The 12,149-nt window shown below is 43.2% G+C and overlaps 2 protein-coding genes across 3 annotated transcripts in view; one reads left to right on the top strand and one right to left on the bottom strand.

Moving 5' to 3' along the window:
* The window catches only part of LOC310757850 (uncharacterized protein), a gene marked incomplete at its 5' end in the record, with an annotated part of 99,063 nt that overhangs the window by 63,947 nt on the left and 22,967 nt on the right, over positions 1-12,149 (top strand). Inside the window, 2 exons of one of the 2 annotated variants that reach the window (XR_014545497.1) lie at positions 89-1,203; positions 8,004-8,107. Coding sequence is in view for 1 of the 2 variants with exons in the window: in XM_083603599.1 (XP_083459725.1) it covers positions 1,134-1,203 (70 nt within the window). Of the gene's footprint in view, positions 1-88; positions 1,204-8,003; positions 8,108-12,149 lie in introns of those variants that run through there. The other variant, XM_083603599.1, reaches the window with a different exon arrangement.
* The window catches only part of MAPKAPK3 (MAPK activated protein kinase 3), a 68,030-nt gene that overhangs the window by 6,072 nt on the left and 49,809 nt on the right, over positions 1-12,149 (bottom strand). The window contains exons 4-9 of the mRNA XM_083603506.1: positions 10,525-10,589; positions 9,294-9,373; positions 8,751-8,877; positions 8,002-8,077; positions 7,568-7,692; positions 4,731-4,816 (exon numbers count right to left, since the gene is read on the bottom strand). Coding sequence (XP_083459632.1) covers positions 4,731-4,816; positions 7,568-7,692; positions 8,002-8,077; positions 8,751-8,877; positions 9,294-9,373; positions 10,525-10,589 — 559 coding nt within the window. The remainder of the gene's footprint in view (positions 1-4,730; positions 4,817-7,567; positions 7,693-8,001; positions 8,078-8,750; positions 8,878-9,293; positions 9,374-10,524; positions 10,590-12,149) is intronic.

A 12,149-nucleotide genomic window follows, 5' to 3' on the forward strand; every position in this document is an offset into this window, starting at 1 on the left:
AGTGGTGCTTCAGGTTAAGAACAGTTTCAGGTTAAGTACGGACCTCTGGAACGAATTAAGTACTTAACCCGAGGTACCACTGTATGTGTCATTTCCATAGGATTGCAGCTATGTAATAAGACTGAGAGGCAAACATACATTTGAAACCCCAGAGTGAAAAGCTGCCAGAGAAGAGTAAATCCGGAGCTGGAAAATAGCAAGAGGGTAAAGCGTGATATGCTCCCTCCGTTCCTGTGATTCTAAAATTGCACTCCTCTCCAACTCAGTAATAGGGTTCTAATAAATGTATTTCTACATAATGTGAAAATGTGCTTCAGCACATAAGCATGGAGGTCATGACTTCCAGGCCCTCTTGCTTTCATATCAGCTTCTGCCAGTGATGGTCAATATTGCTGGACTACAACTCCCATCATTCTTGACACTTGGTCATGCTGCCTGGGGCTGCCCCCTGGGCTTATGCAATATGGGCTAACTGCATGAAAGCAATTGTGCAGCAGGAAGGTCCTTACAGAGGAGAGCAGCTCCAGACAGCATAACCCAGCCAAGCCATGCACCATAGGAAAAGGTCCAGTATAAAAGAATGGCAGATTTAGGTATTTAGGTCAAAATGAAATAGAAACAGTCTAATAGTGAAAAGGAGTGCAGGTTGCCACACTTCAGGCACAAAGGAGGTTTTCTTTTTCCTACACGTAACTTGCAACTCACACTTATTTAACATACACGCTCACAACTTTAAGCACATTGCTGAATAATATTTTTTAAAGAATGATGCAAAAATGGCATGCACGGTGGGGGGGGGATAAGAAAATAGCAGGGGAGGGGGAAAGGGGGTGGGAGAGCAGGAAAACCTCTTAAAAGCACACAAATGATCTGATTGGAGAGTTTGACCCCACCATGGAACACAGCCTCAAGATCATCCGTGGGATTACAGACACTCTGAGACTTTACAAGGAAATGTTTGATGAGCTCAAGAAACAGCTGCAGCTGCCAATCACAATGTTTCTGACAAAGAAACCATCACCATCAGCGGATGTGCACAGGCAACCCTCCTCTGGATCTTAACCACAGCCAAGAACGTCTTCTGGCTACCTGTCAATCCCCACCTCCCACCCCGGTCCTCATATCATTTGCAGCAAGTATCCAGTGAGGGAGAGAAGGAGGAAAACTAAAAGGAAGACTGAGGGCTGCATTTGCCCCGCACTGGTAAGTGCAGCTATTTTTTAAAAATGGTATTTTCCTGCTTTTCTAGGGGGTGTTCTGGCTTTACGTGATTTTGCTTATACACACGATGGCCAGGAACCTATATTGTGAGTTATCTGTACTGCCTCTTTGTTTATTAGTATCACTGCCACAAAGTGCTTTCAAATCAGATTCTGCTGCCATGGATCCTACTCTGCAGCCAGAACACTGGGAACTGCAGCTTAATGTGGCTTCTGAGAACAGTATGTTCAGCAATCCCTAGCTCCTTTGCAGTTCCCAGGTTCCCTTAAGGGAAGGACTAGCTTTGACAGGTAAACCACTGGACATACTTCTGCAGTAAGTTGTACCCTTGGCATCCTGCTTATGGATCCTTCCAGGAAATCCACAAAGATGGCCCATTTTGACTCCATGTTTCTTCATGGAGGTACCTCATGAGAATCCTTCCACAAGCATAGACCCGGAGGGAAATGTTACATCCAGTGGCCCCTATACTGGAGATGTACCAACAAAGAGAACTGGCAATATATAAAGGTAATTAGTTAGGTAACACAAATGTGTCTAAATGAATGTGGTTGGGAATTATCAGCAAGAAACATGAGACAATCCCTTTTGTGTTTTATCCTGAGCCTTGCCAACTGTATGGAATGTTGGTCAAATCAGTATTCTACTTTCTTCCTAGGTTATTTAAATATAGAAAAAGAAACAAATGTTTCAGGGAGGACTGCAAAGATAAATTAGTGTTTATAAAGTGCTTGGAGAAAATAATGACAGATGGAGCGTATGCATGTACATTTATCGCCCCTGCAACTCCATTCGTTCTTTCCATTGGAAGATGGCTCCTAACAGCAGTGCCTGCTTAACTACTGTTGATTTGTTATCTGCCAAGGGAAAAGGGAAAGGAGAGAGACTAAAACTGCATTGGTGGGATGTTAAGAGTCCCTGCCAGGCTCTGTGCCGCTGAGTGTTCCCTTTGCTTTTGCCGTTCCTTTCTATGTAAACTTTAACAAAAGGGCATGCTCTGCCACTTCTTTGATATTAAGTTCTGGAGGCAATCTAGCTCATCTGAGATTTGGAAGCACCAGGTCTCTGAGCTGAACAATATTTAGGGCTGAATTTTTTATTTTATTAGGTTGTGTGTAGGGAGAAGCTGACTTCCCCCAACAGCTTACCAGAATCTGTTAACCTCACTTGCAATGTGTTCAGCCTTGTGTTTTGCAGCCATAACACATGATTGTCATGCACAGAAGGTGGTGAATAATACACTTCAATATTGTTGCATTATATTTAACAGCCTCACCTGTGTTCTATATTGTGATGGCTTATAGTTATAAGCAATAAATCTGAATTGATTGAAGACCAATGGACGGATAATATTTTGGTTTAAGCGGAGCCCATCCCTTTATATGGATCTGGCTTTGTTCCCCAGAATGCTCCCTAACAAATCTACGTCCTCTTCCTGATAGCACCATTTCATCTATGCATGGAAACCCTTCAGCTCTGCCTATTTAGGTGGCCCTGAACATGGGATGAATAGCATTTCAGGTGAAGCTACCTTGGATGACCAGGATTTCAACTTCTTATTGTGCTCATTCACAACTTCACTTACTTATATACTCCTGGCTAATTTCCTCCAACTTCTACTTCAACCAATTAGTTTAGAAGAACATTTTTGCATGTACACTTAACTTGTCCACCTGCTTAACTATTTACCTTGACACATTGTCACTGAGGCTGAGATAATGCATCAACTGGGACTTTACTTGTTCTCATAGAGATGGCATCTAGATGTCTATTTAACCACTGTCTCTATGTAGCACACAATCCCAGGAGCTTTCAAGGCATTTCTCTTTTCAACCACATTTTTGTTTAGATGTCAGCACATGGTAGAGTTGCTTCTCACTTACTTTAAACACCTCTTTTTCACTTTAGATTTGCATCAAGTATAGCATCCAATCTGTGTGACCCAATCAAGCTATTTACATTTATTACTGCTTCATTTTCCAGACCAGTTACAAATGACTTTTAGTAAGGCCAAAATCATTTGCATTTAATAAATGTTAGGATCTATGAATGAAGGCAAGTGCAGTGTAGGTTAATTAACTTTTCTGACTTTAGTATGGTCCTGCATGAAGTAAAAGCAGTCCGTAGAACAGCAGCACCGTGTTTGCCTTGAATTTGGGGCTGGGGGCAGGGTCATGAGAGGAATTACTTTAATGTGGAGGTTTGCCTGGTCCACTAAGTGGCCAAATGACCAACAGCTGTTAGGAGGTTGCATGCTATTGCTTAGAGCAGCAGTTGCCAGTGTGGCACTGCGGGTGAAGTAGTGCCGTTGAGGTCTTTCCCTGGCACCCTCAAAACTCTTTTGGCACACCCAGTCACTGCGCCTTGGTCACAAGGGTGGCTACTTTTTGTCCCCTGGAAAGCACATCAAATTTGAAGGAGGGAGAGTGATACTCTTCCCCACTTCCTCTTGTTTTCACTGCACAGATTAATAAGCTTTTCCCCAGAACCCTGAGAAAAGTGAAGTGTGTGTGCCTGCATGTGTGCTTCCTCTCTTTCTGCCCATCTGTGGTGGAGATGGCTGATCTGGGGAACGAGGAGGATCAGAGCGGGTGGTGCCCACATCACTTACTCAAAAATCCAGATCTCCCCACAGGTCTAAAAATGTTAGCCACCCCTGACAACTGCATGCCAGCTGCTCTCTGGGGCAATACATGTATTATTTAGGGACATTTAATTTCTTTGTGTTCTTTCCCTTCCTTTTTATTTGTTTTTTATTTTTATATAGACACATATATAGAGAGATATAACCTTAATGGCAGAAGGGAATAGAAATCTAATAAAGAAAAAATAAATGCACAAAACTCCAGTGAGTCCTGCATAGCAATAGACAGAAAAGCTGCTCTGAAACTGCTCAGATTTGTAGCCTTAGTAGCGGCTTGTTTCTTGCTGGAGGCAAAGAATTCTATGACATGAGAGGCTGCCATGGCCTTTTAGTTAGCATCACCCATTAAAAGCAGCTTCTGGTGTTGTTTTCTTAGAGTGCTGCACATAAACCTCCACTATCGCCCCACTCAATAACCCCAACGTTTCCAGATCTGTGCCAAAGACCAAGAACGCCCTTAAAGCAGGAGGCTCTCTATTCATATCAATAGAGAGCAGTTCAGCACGACGGTGCCTTGAATGTCTAATAATAGTCCTCCATAAATCCTACACTGATGAGGTAACATGGCTTTTTTTATAAGTGAGGGAAGGAGGGCGTGTGCATGGTGCACTGAACAGAAAATGCTAGCCGGGAGCAGTTGGGATGGGGGTGTAGTGTCCTTGACTGCCACTGACAGGGAAATTTTACCCCACCCCCAAGAGTTCTCTCACACTGCAGAGTGGAAATTATATCCCTTTTATACAGGGCAGACTCCTGGTTAAATGAGTTATACTCCCTCTTACCACAGCAGGCAGCCTCGTGTCCAAATTAAAACAACAACACCAACACACACACACACACACACGAGTGTTCGTGCAGGACTTACATTAATCCAGGGGTGATTCATAAACTGAGAAATTGTCATCCTCTCTGTTGGGTCTGTCTTCAGCAACAGACGAATTAGCTGCTTAACTGAAAAGCAAAAAGACAAACATCAATGACAAGATCCTACAAAATTCAAACTATTAAGAACCCTTGAACTCTTGTCCTCTGCTATCAAGTCAGAAGAAAGTCTGACACTTACAAATGACTGTATAAAACATGGGAAACTGCCTTATACCAAGTCCATCCATTTGGATTCTCCCATCCAGCTCCATATTGTCTACAATGACTGGCAGCAGCTCTCTGGAGCTTGAGACAGAGGGCATTCCCAGCCCTACCTGGAATCATCAGGGATCAAACCTGGGGCCTTCTGCATGCAAAGTGCATGCTCTACCACATATATACTATTTATTTAATGATAGGCCAGGTGAAGAAGTTACCCCTGCCTGCTCCAGCTGCCCACCATAAGGCCAACTACCAGTTACTCCATGGGAAGGATTCACAGAGAGTGTGATTGCCTGATCCTGTGCTGAGAGGAGCCTGGACTGGCTCCTCTCTGCAAAAAGCCATCTGTCACCAGCTGCCAGTGAGAAGGATCCTTATGACGTGCTAAATGTTGTAATTCCTTACAGTGTGTTTTTAAATTGCATTGATGTTACTTGGAAGGATTTGCATCCTGAAACATGGGATAGAAATAATTGCAATAAATATATAGCTGCAAAGAGAGAGCAAAAGAGATGAAAGGTGTGAAGCAGGAGAAAGAACAAAATTACAGAGTTAAACAGTTTCATAAGCTGAGCTGTAAAAAATACTCTTTGCTGCAAGTGTTTAGATCCACATTTGACTGCCCAAACCTAATCAGATTTATACAGAAGTTTCACCAAGTTAAAAAGAACTTGCTTCTATATAGGCATGGTTAGGACTGCAGGAAAACATCTGTACCATCTTATACAAAGTTTCTACAGTTCGTTTAGTCCCATGATATGTAGGCATTGGTCACATGTTCATCCTTGTGGAAATAAACGTGAAGAAGAAGCAGGCCCCGCCCCCTACACTTTCATCCAAACCTGTGAACACAGCCTGCCTGCACAACTGTTGTAAACACATAGGCTCCATTCACAGGTTCAGCTGGAAGTGCATGTGTGTGTACCCACAGATTCACTTTTCACATGGGGCCATGATCTTATGCTATGTCCAGAAAAAGGTTAGAATCCATGACATTTTCTGAGCCTGGAGCGCAGGGAAGTCTGATTTTGACATAACAGATCAGCAGAATTTCAAATGCAAGAACGGCTTATGCTTCTAAATTTCTGCTAAACAAATAACGTGTGGAGTACTGATCCATGCATTTGAAATAAACCCTTGGAGCATGTGGGTCTGACTTTGGATACCTCACATCTGCACCCCGACTAATGCGTACCTGAATCAGCCCTTCAATTCTGACTTAGGAACACTGGTAAAGTGAGATTCATTCCTAACAATGACTGTAGTGACCAACAACTTAGGTTTGAGGTTCTGATTGATCATGGGTGTCTCAGGGTGGCAGAAGGGGGAGGCATTTCCCACACATTTCCCCCCCTCCCTCAACTCACTCTCTCATGTCCAAGATTACACAGGAGTCCTGTAAACCTCCTGTAAACATTTCCCTAGGACAGCTCAGAAAGGAGCTGGAGTTTCTAACAGGAAACAGGATTTGGGGTGTGTGCAGGATTTCTTGTGTTAGATGGATGACAGGGCTTTCTATTACTGCTAAACATAGTTGTGACAGTACAGTGTGACCTGCATCAAGGTAATTGCTGCAGCTTCTCTGTGAACTAAGGATAGCTCACCCGTTATGTACATCAGCTGCAACTATCAGATGCCTATGATTGTACCAACAAAGCCGGCCCGGAGGTGGCAAAATGACTCTACTGTGGTGCATCAGTAGGCTACTCACGATGCCATACACATGCTGCCTCATCCCTCTGCTACAAAATCTGCTTAGGGAGCATCATGCCTGCAAGCAGTAGGTGTTACTCAAGTTGTAGCACATGTCAAAAAGGCACTAGGGCAGCCAGTTCAATAGACAAGGAAAATACCACAGAAGTCACGATGATGCCCTGGAACAACACTTGTTACTGGGATCTCATTCCTGCCCACTTTTTTTTGCTGGTGCAGCACTTTTTTTATCCCCACTCTAATGTAAGTGTTGGGTTTGAAGGAACGGTATTTGAGAAGCAGAGTTAATTTAATGGTATTTTGCGTTTCTGAAACTTCTTTACATCGTGTGTAAGAGGCAGATGTTTACTTTTCTTAAACTCTGGGAGGTTTAACAAAACCTTTTAGGAAGCTACCATCTACAAGTTAGTTCATTGACACATCTAGTTCAGTACTATCTACAACAGGATTTCCCAAAGTGTGGCTCATGGACCCTTGGTGGTTCATAAGCATCATTTCGGTGGTCCGCAATAGCAACATTAGCATCTAGCACACAAATTACAATTGCTAGACAACAGGCAGAGGTGGTCCACCAAGATCCTCAGCAATCTTCAAGTGGTTCAGGGGTAAAAAAAAAGTTTGGGAACCACTGGTCTATAGTATGATCCACTGGCAGCAGCAGCTCCACAAAATTTCAGACTGGGGTCTCTCCCAGCCCTATGTGGAGTTGCCAGGGATTGAATCTGGGCCTTCTGCATGCATGCATGCAAGGTGGATGCTCTACCACTGAGCTACATTCCTTTTATTTTAGAGATCTCCAAGTAGCATATATGCTGGGCCAGTCTCACCACAGAATATTTAAAACGTTAAACACACACACCATTGATGCACAATACCAGAAAGTACACAGGGGAATCCATTTACCTTCATCGGATACTTCTGACCATTCAGGATTTGGAAATCCATACTGCCCCATCCGAATTCTTCTCTTCATTCCAGGAGAAATGGCCTGGCCAGTGTTGGAGTAGAAAGGAGGGAATCCACACAAGCTACAAAAGAGTGGGATGTAGAGAAGAAATTGTACTGTCTGGGAAATGACCACATCTTTGTCTCCTCCCTGACCTTCCCCACAACTTCAGCAGCCCAATGCACAGTCCCAGATGTCTGTCGATTCTTCTGATGGAATGAGTAATAGCCCAGTGACTAATTATCTGAGTGTGGCATAAAAGGAAACATCATTTTAAAACACCATTGATTGGGGATGGATGTAGTTTGGGATAGAAGGGAAGTGTTTATTCATACATGACATGTTAAGGGCTCAACTTCGTTAATCTATTTCTCCCCCACTTCACACTTACAGTATGTACATGATGACACCAAGAGACCACATATCGCAGGATTTGTCATACTTCTCAGGACCAAGGACTTCTGGGGCTGATTGGGATGGGGAAGAGAACCAAAAGAACTGTGAATGTCAGTTTCTCTTATTTTGATCACAAACTACAAATATTTGCATTTTTTTTAATTAAAAAAGCTGTTACTGGTTGAAATAATACTTTTAAGTATTTGTACCTGAACCCCATGGGTGCTGGTGAAGCTTGACAAATATTTCATGGTATTTTACATCTTGTGCAAGTGTGTGTGTTCTGAACTGGTGTTCCCTGTGCTCAGGCTTTGGCCCCTGACTTCCTGAGCCATCAGTGCCCTCATCCTGTGCTGGAAAGAGTGAGCACTGTGCTTTGATGGTGCCATCTAAGATGCCCATCTGAGTCATCAGACACCTGGGTCAATTTCTGCTCACTAGGCCCTGCAAAGCCCTAGCCTCAGAGTATGTTCCTCAGCCTGATCAACCTGTTTCTTGGGTAAGGACACTGGCTGCCTAAGCTCCAGCCCGCTATCCTACCTGTTTTGAACCGTGCACCAGATCTGGCCCACTTGAACTGGCAAGCAAGATCCTAACCCTGGTTCTGGTACCTGACGGCCTGGAGCCTGACCGTTGCAGAGATCTGAGGTGGGGAGGGTTTTTTTCCTAAAGCACAATCATGTTCTCCCCCTGGACTTAACAACTAAAGAGAAAAGTGGGGGGGAGGGGAACATGCAGACTCACCTACGTAATAGGGAGTATAACAGGGGGTCTGCAGCGCATTCTGCATCGTCGTCTCTTTGGCAAATCCAAAGTCTGTAAGCTTCAGTACTGCATCCTTCGCTTTAGATGTATAAAGCAGGTTTTCTGGCTGTGATGGTGTCAAGAGAGAAACATAAAATGAGGCTGAACAGGAGAGGTTTCTGGGGGGAAGTTCTATTCAACTGTAGGCTTTGTTCTGTTCCTCAAGGCTGATAGGTGGTGTAGTGCCCAGCATCAAGTTTGTATTTTATTATCAGTAGATTGCAATGTGGTGATGCAGATTTTAAATAAACACCAGGCCTTCTTCAATAAGTCTTTTAAAAATGCACTGAGCTTCTGGACAACTGTATACTTAGAAGATACCTGGGATCCTGACCAAGATGGTTCTTCTTCGCACAATTAAAAACTGGGACACACTAGTTCCTCTCAATGTAGTAACATGGCCTGTGTCAAGTCACCACTGTCCATTTTCTTGTTATGGTTTAGGCATTTCTCTTCTCTGCCAAGGCACTTTTCAAGCCTCACCTTGACATCTCTGTGGGCGATGTTCATCCCATGTAGATACTGAATGGCTGTTCCAATGTCTCTCATTATTTCAGAGGCCTCTAGAAATAAAAATTCATGAGAAAGGTCACATTAACATTCCCTCCATACTTCAGAGATATGCAGCTAGGCAATGCTTCTGACTAGCAACTAGCTTGTTTGTTTGCAGGGCTAGTGTCAAGACAGGGGGAAAACTAAAATTAGCCCCAACAGCTGTGTTTTGGGTTTTGCAAATGACTATGCCTCCACACATCTTAAACTCTCCTGCTCTGCAGCACCTTTCCTAGAAGGCAACATAAAAATGACCAGAAAGTCATGTATGGTGCATACATATAGTATACACTACTTGTTCCTATGGTATGACTAACCAATTCACACCTAAACTGATAGTAAGGTTCTGAATGCCCTTTGAGCCCTCAGACTTGAGCAGAGAGACGTAAAATGCAAAGCAGAAAGGATAAACACCTACCATCTACTACTCAGTGATCTAAAGATCTCATTGCACTTTCTATGTTTGAACGTATAGTTTATAATCGTCAGTCTGCTTTGGGTACCTGTTTGGACATATGGGGCATGAGTCACCTAAAGCCTGTTGGCAGAAGCCGTGCAGGAGGACTTCTGCTTGTGCAATGGGGCTTCCTCTCTCAGAATTGGCTCTGGGAGATCAGATTGGCAGGCCCCCAACAATGCATAGGAGAGGGGGTGGGGAATCATTGTTCTATATGGCTAGCTGACATGCATATGAAGACAGAACGTTCAACACAGTGTGATGCTGAATTCTACCCATGGACTGCCTATATTAAATTATGTGTTTAAGTCAGGATCAGTGGAATATTCTCATTGTTACGGTTGACTGACAACATTTCCCCCCTGTTACCTGTTATATTTCCAATGATACTTTTAAAAAATTGTAAAAAAAGCTTTGGTGACATTTTAAGCCCCTTCACCTGTTTCCTCAAAGTTCCTGGGGAAGAAGAAGCTGCTGAGAGTTCCTGGGCAAAGCACAGTAGGGCCTCCCTTTCATGTGGCTGGCCTGGCTCCACACTATCATAGCCATTGCAGCTTGACAGAGGAGGGAGTTGTACACCTCCCCTCCAAATTATATGATCCAGACTAATTTGGGTTTTCTTTCTGACAAAAAGCCACTAGCCCCCCACCTGATCTACAAGCTCTTTATACACACACATAGAGAAAAAACAATTTAATGCTGTACCTTTTTCTGTGAAAGCTTGGTCGCCTCGTTCCTGGATCCTGCTGAACAGCTCCCCTCCCTCCATGCTGTGAACAAAGTGCAAACACACAGAGGATTCATAATGCAAGCACAAAGGGGGTCCCATCTCAGTAGCTTGGTTTTTTTATATATGAATACTGCTGTTTCCACTTCCTATCTGCTGTGTGCATTTCTAATATTAGCTTTATTATCCTTAAAAGGCGGCCAAGACATTGTTACTATGGCCTTATGGCATAGATGAAGGCCTCAGTAACTATTTTGCCTCACAGTTGCTCAAATGCCTAAAACAGCTCTGATATAAAGAAACTATGGTTCTGTAGCTGTTGCTGATTGGATTCAAAGGGTCCTGCTTGCAGAGTTTTAGAGCTTTGGGGTGCTTTCTAGGACCATTCAGATACAGTGGTACCTCGGGTTAAAGTACTTAATTCGTTCCAGAGGTCCGTTCTTAACCTGAAACTGTTCTTAACCTGAAGCACCACCTTAGCTAAATGGGCCTGCTGCTGCTGCCGCGCCGTTGCTGCACGATTTCTGTTCTCATCCTGAAGCAAAGTTCTTAACCTGAAGCACTATTTCTGGGTTAGCGGAGTCTGTAACGGAGTTACAGCGGAGTCTGTAACCTGAAGCGTATGTAACCTGAAGCATATGTAACCCGAGGTACCACTGTACTTGGAAAGCAAGGCTGCAAAAGTACATGGGAGGAAAGGCAGCAATCTTCCCTTTGCCTACTCCTCAGATACAGGCATAGCAATATCTCTGTAAACTTCAGTTCAGCCACTTGTTACATTATATTTCATATATACAGTGTTGTTGTTTTAAAAAAAATGTTTAGGGGTACTCTCATTTTCCTACTCATATTGAAATACTGCCCCTCAATGAGGCCAAACTTAGATTCACAAAATGTTTAGGGGGTATGCATCCCCCCAGAAAAAAAACACTGCATATATATTTCCTACCACATTGCTTCTTGACCAGGTTGCAATCTTGCACACAGGCTACTTTAATCACACTAACTTCAATAGGATTTAATCTACTTTAAAGCACACAGGATCACAGCTTAAATCCTATTGAAATTAATGGGCTTTAAGGTAGCCCGTGTGCAGAATGGAACCTACATATGAATGAGCAGGAAGAAAACAAACAAAAAAAGCACAAAAAAGCTTTAAAGCCTGTGGTTTTAATATAGAGGCAGGCTCTTCAGAGAAAGCTGAATCACTGCTCTTTGTTGACCCTACTGGAAATGAGCACATCAAACAGTACTGCAGGAAGGCAAAGAGTAATCCCTGTTGTTCTGATGCCATCAAAATTCTGAAAACCATGAGAAAAACAACAGAGGCAGCAAAAGGAGGGGAAGATAACACACAAATGAAAGATAGAGTCAAAGCCAGCCCTATCAAAACTCTGCATAAGAAACCACATAATGATAAAGAGGAAAAATGTGATCTGAGCAAACATTTTTTGGGCCAAGATGTGAAATGGAACCCTTAGAACAAAGATATGGGAAGCTAGGCTTGCCTATATCTCCACTGATTTTGATGCAAGTCAGACAGTTTCCTATGTACCTACTCAGTGTTCAGCTTACAAATTTGGCTCTGAACAATATATTGCAG

Source organism: Podarcis filfolensis (assembly GCF_964270895.1).
Source record: "Podarcis filfolensis genome assembly, chromosome: 2".
Classification (NCBI taxonomy): domain Eukaryota; kingdom Metazoa; phylum Chordata; class Lepidosauria; order Squamata; family Lacertidae; genus Podarcis; species Podarcis filfolensis.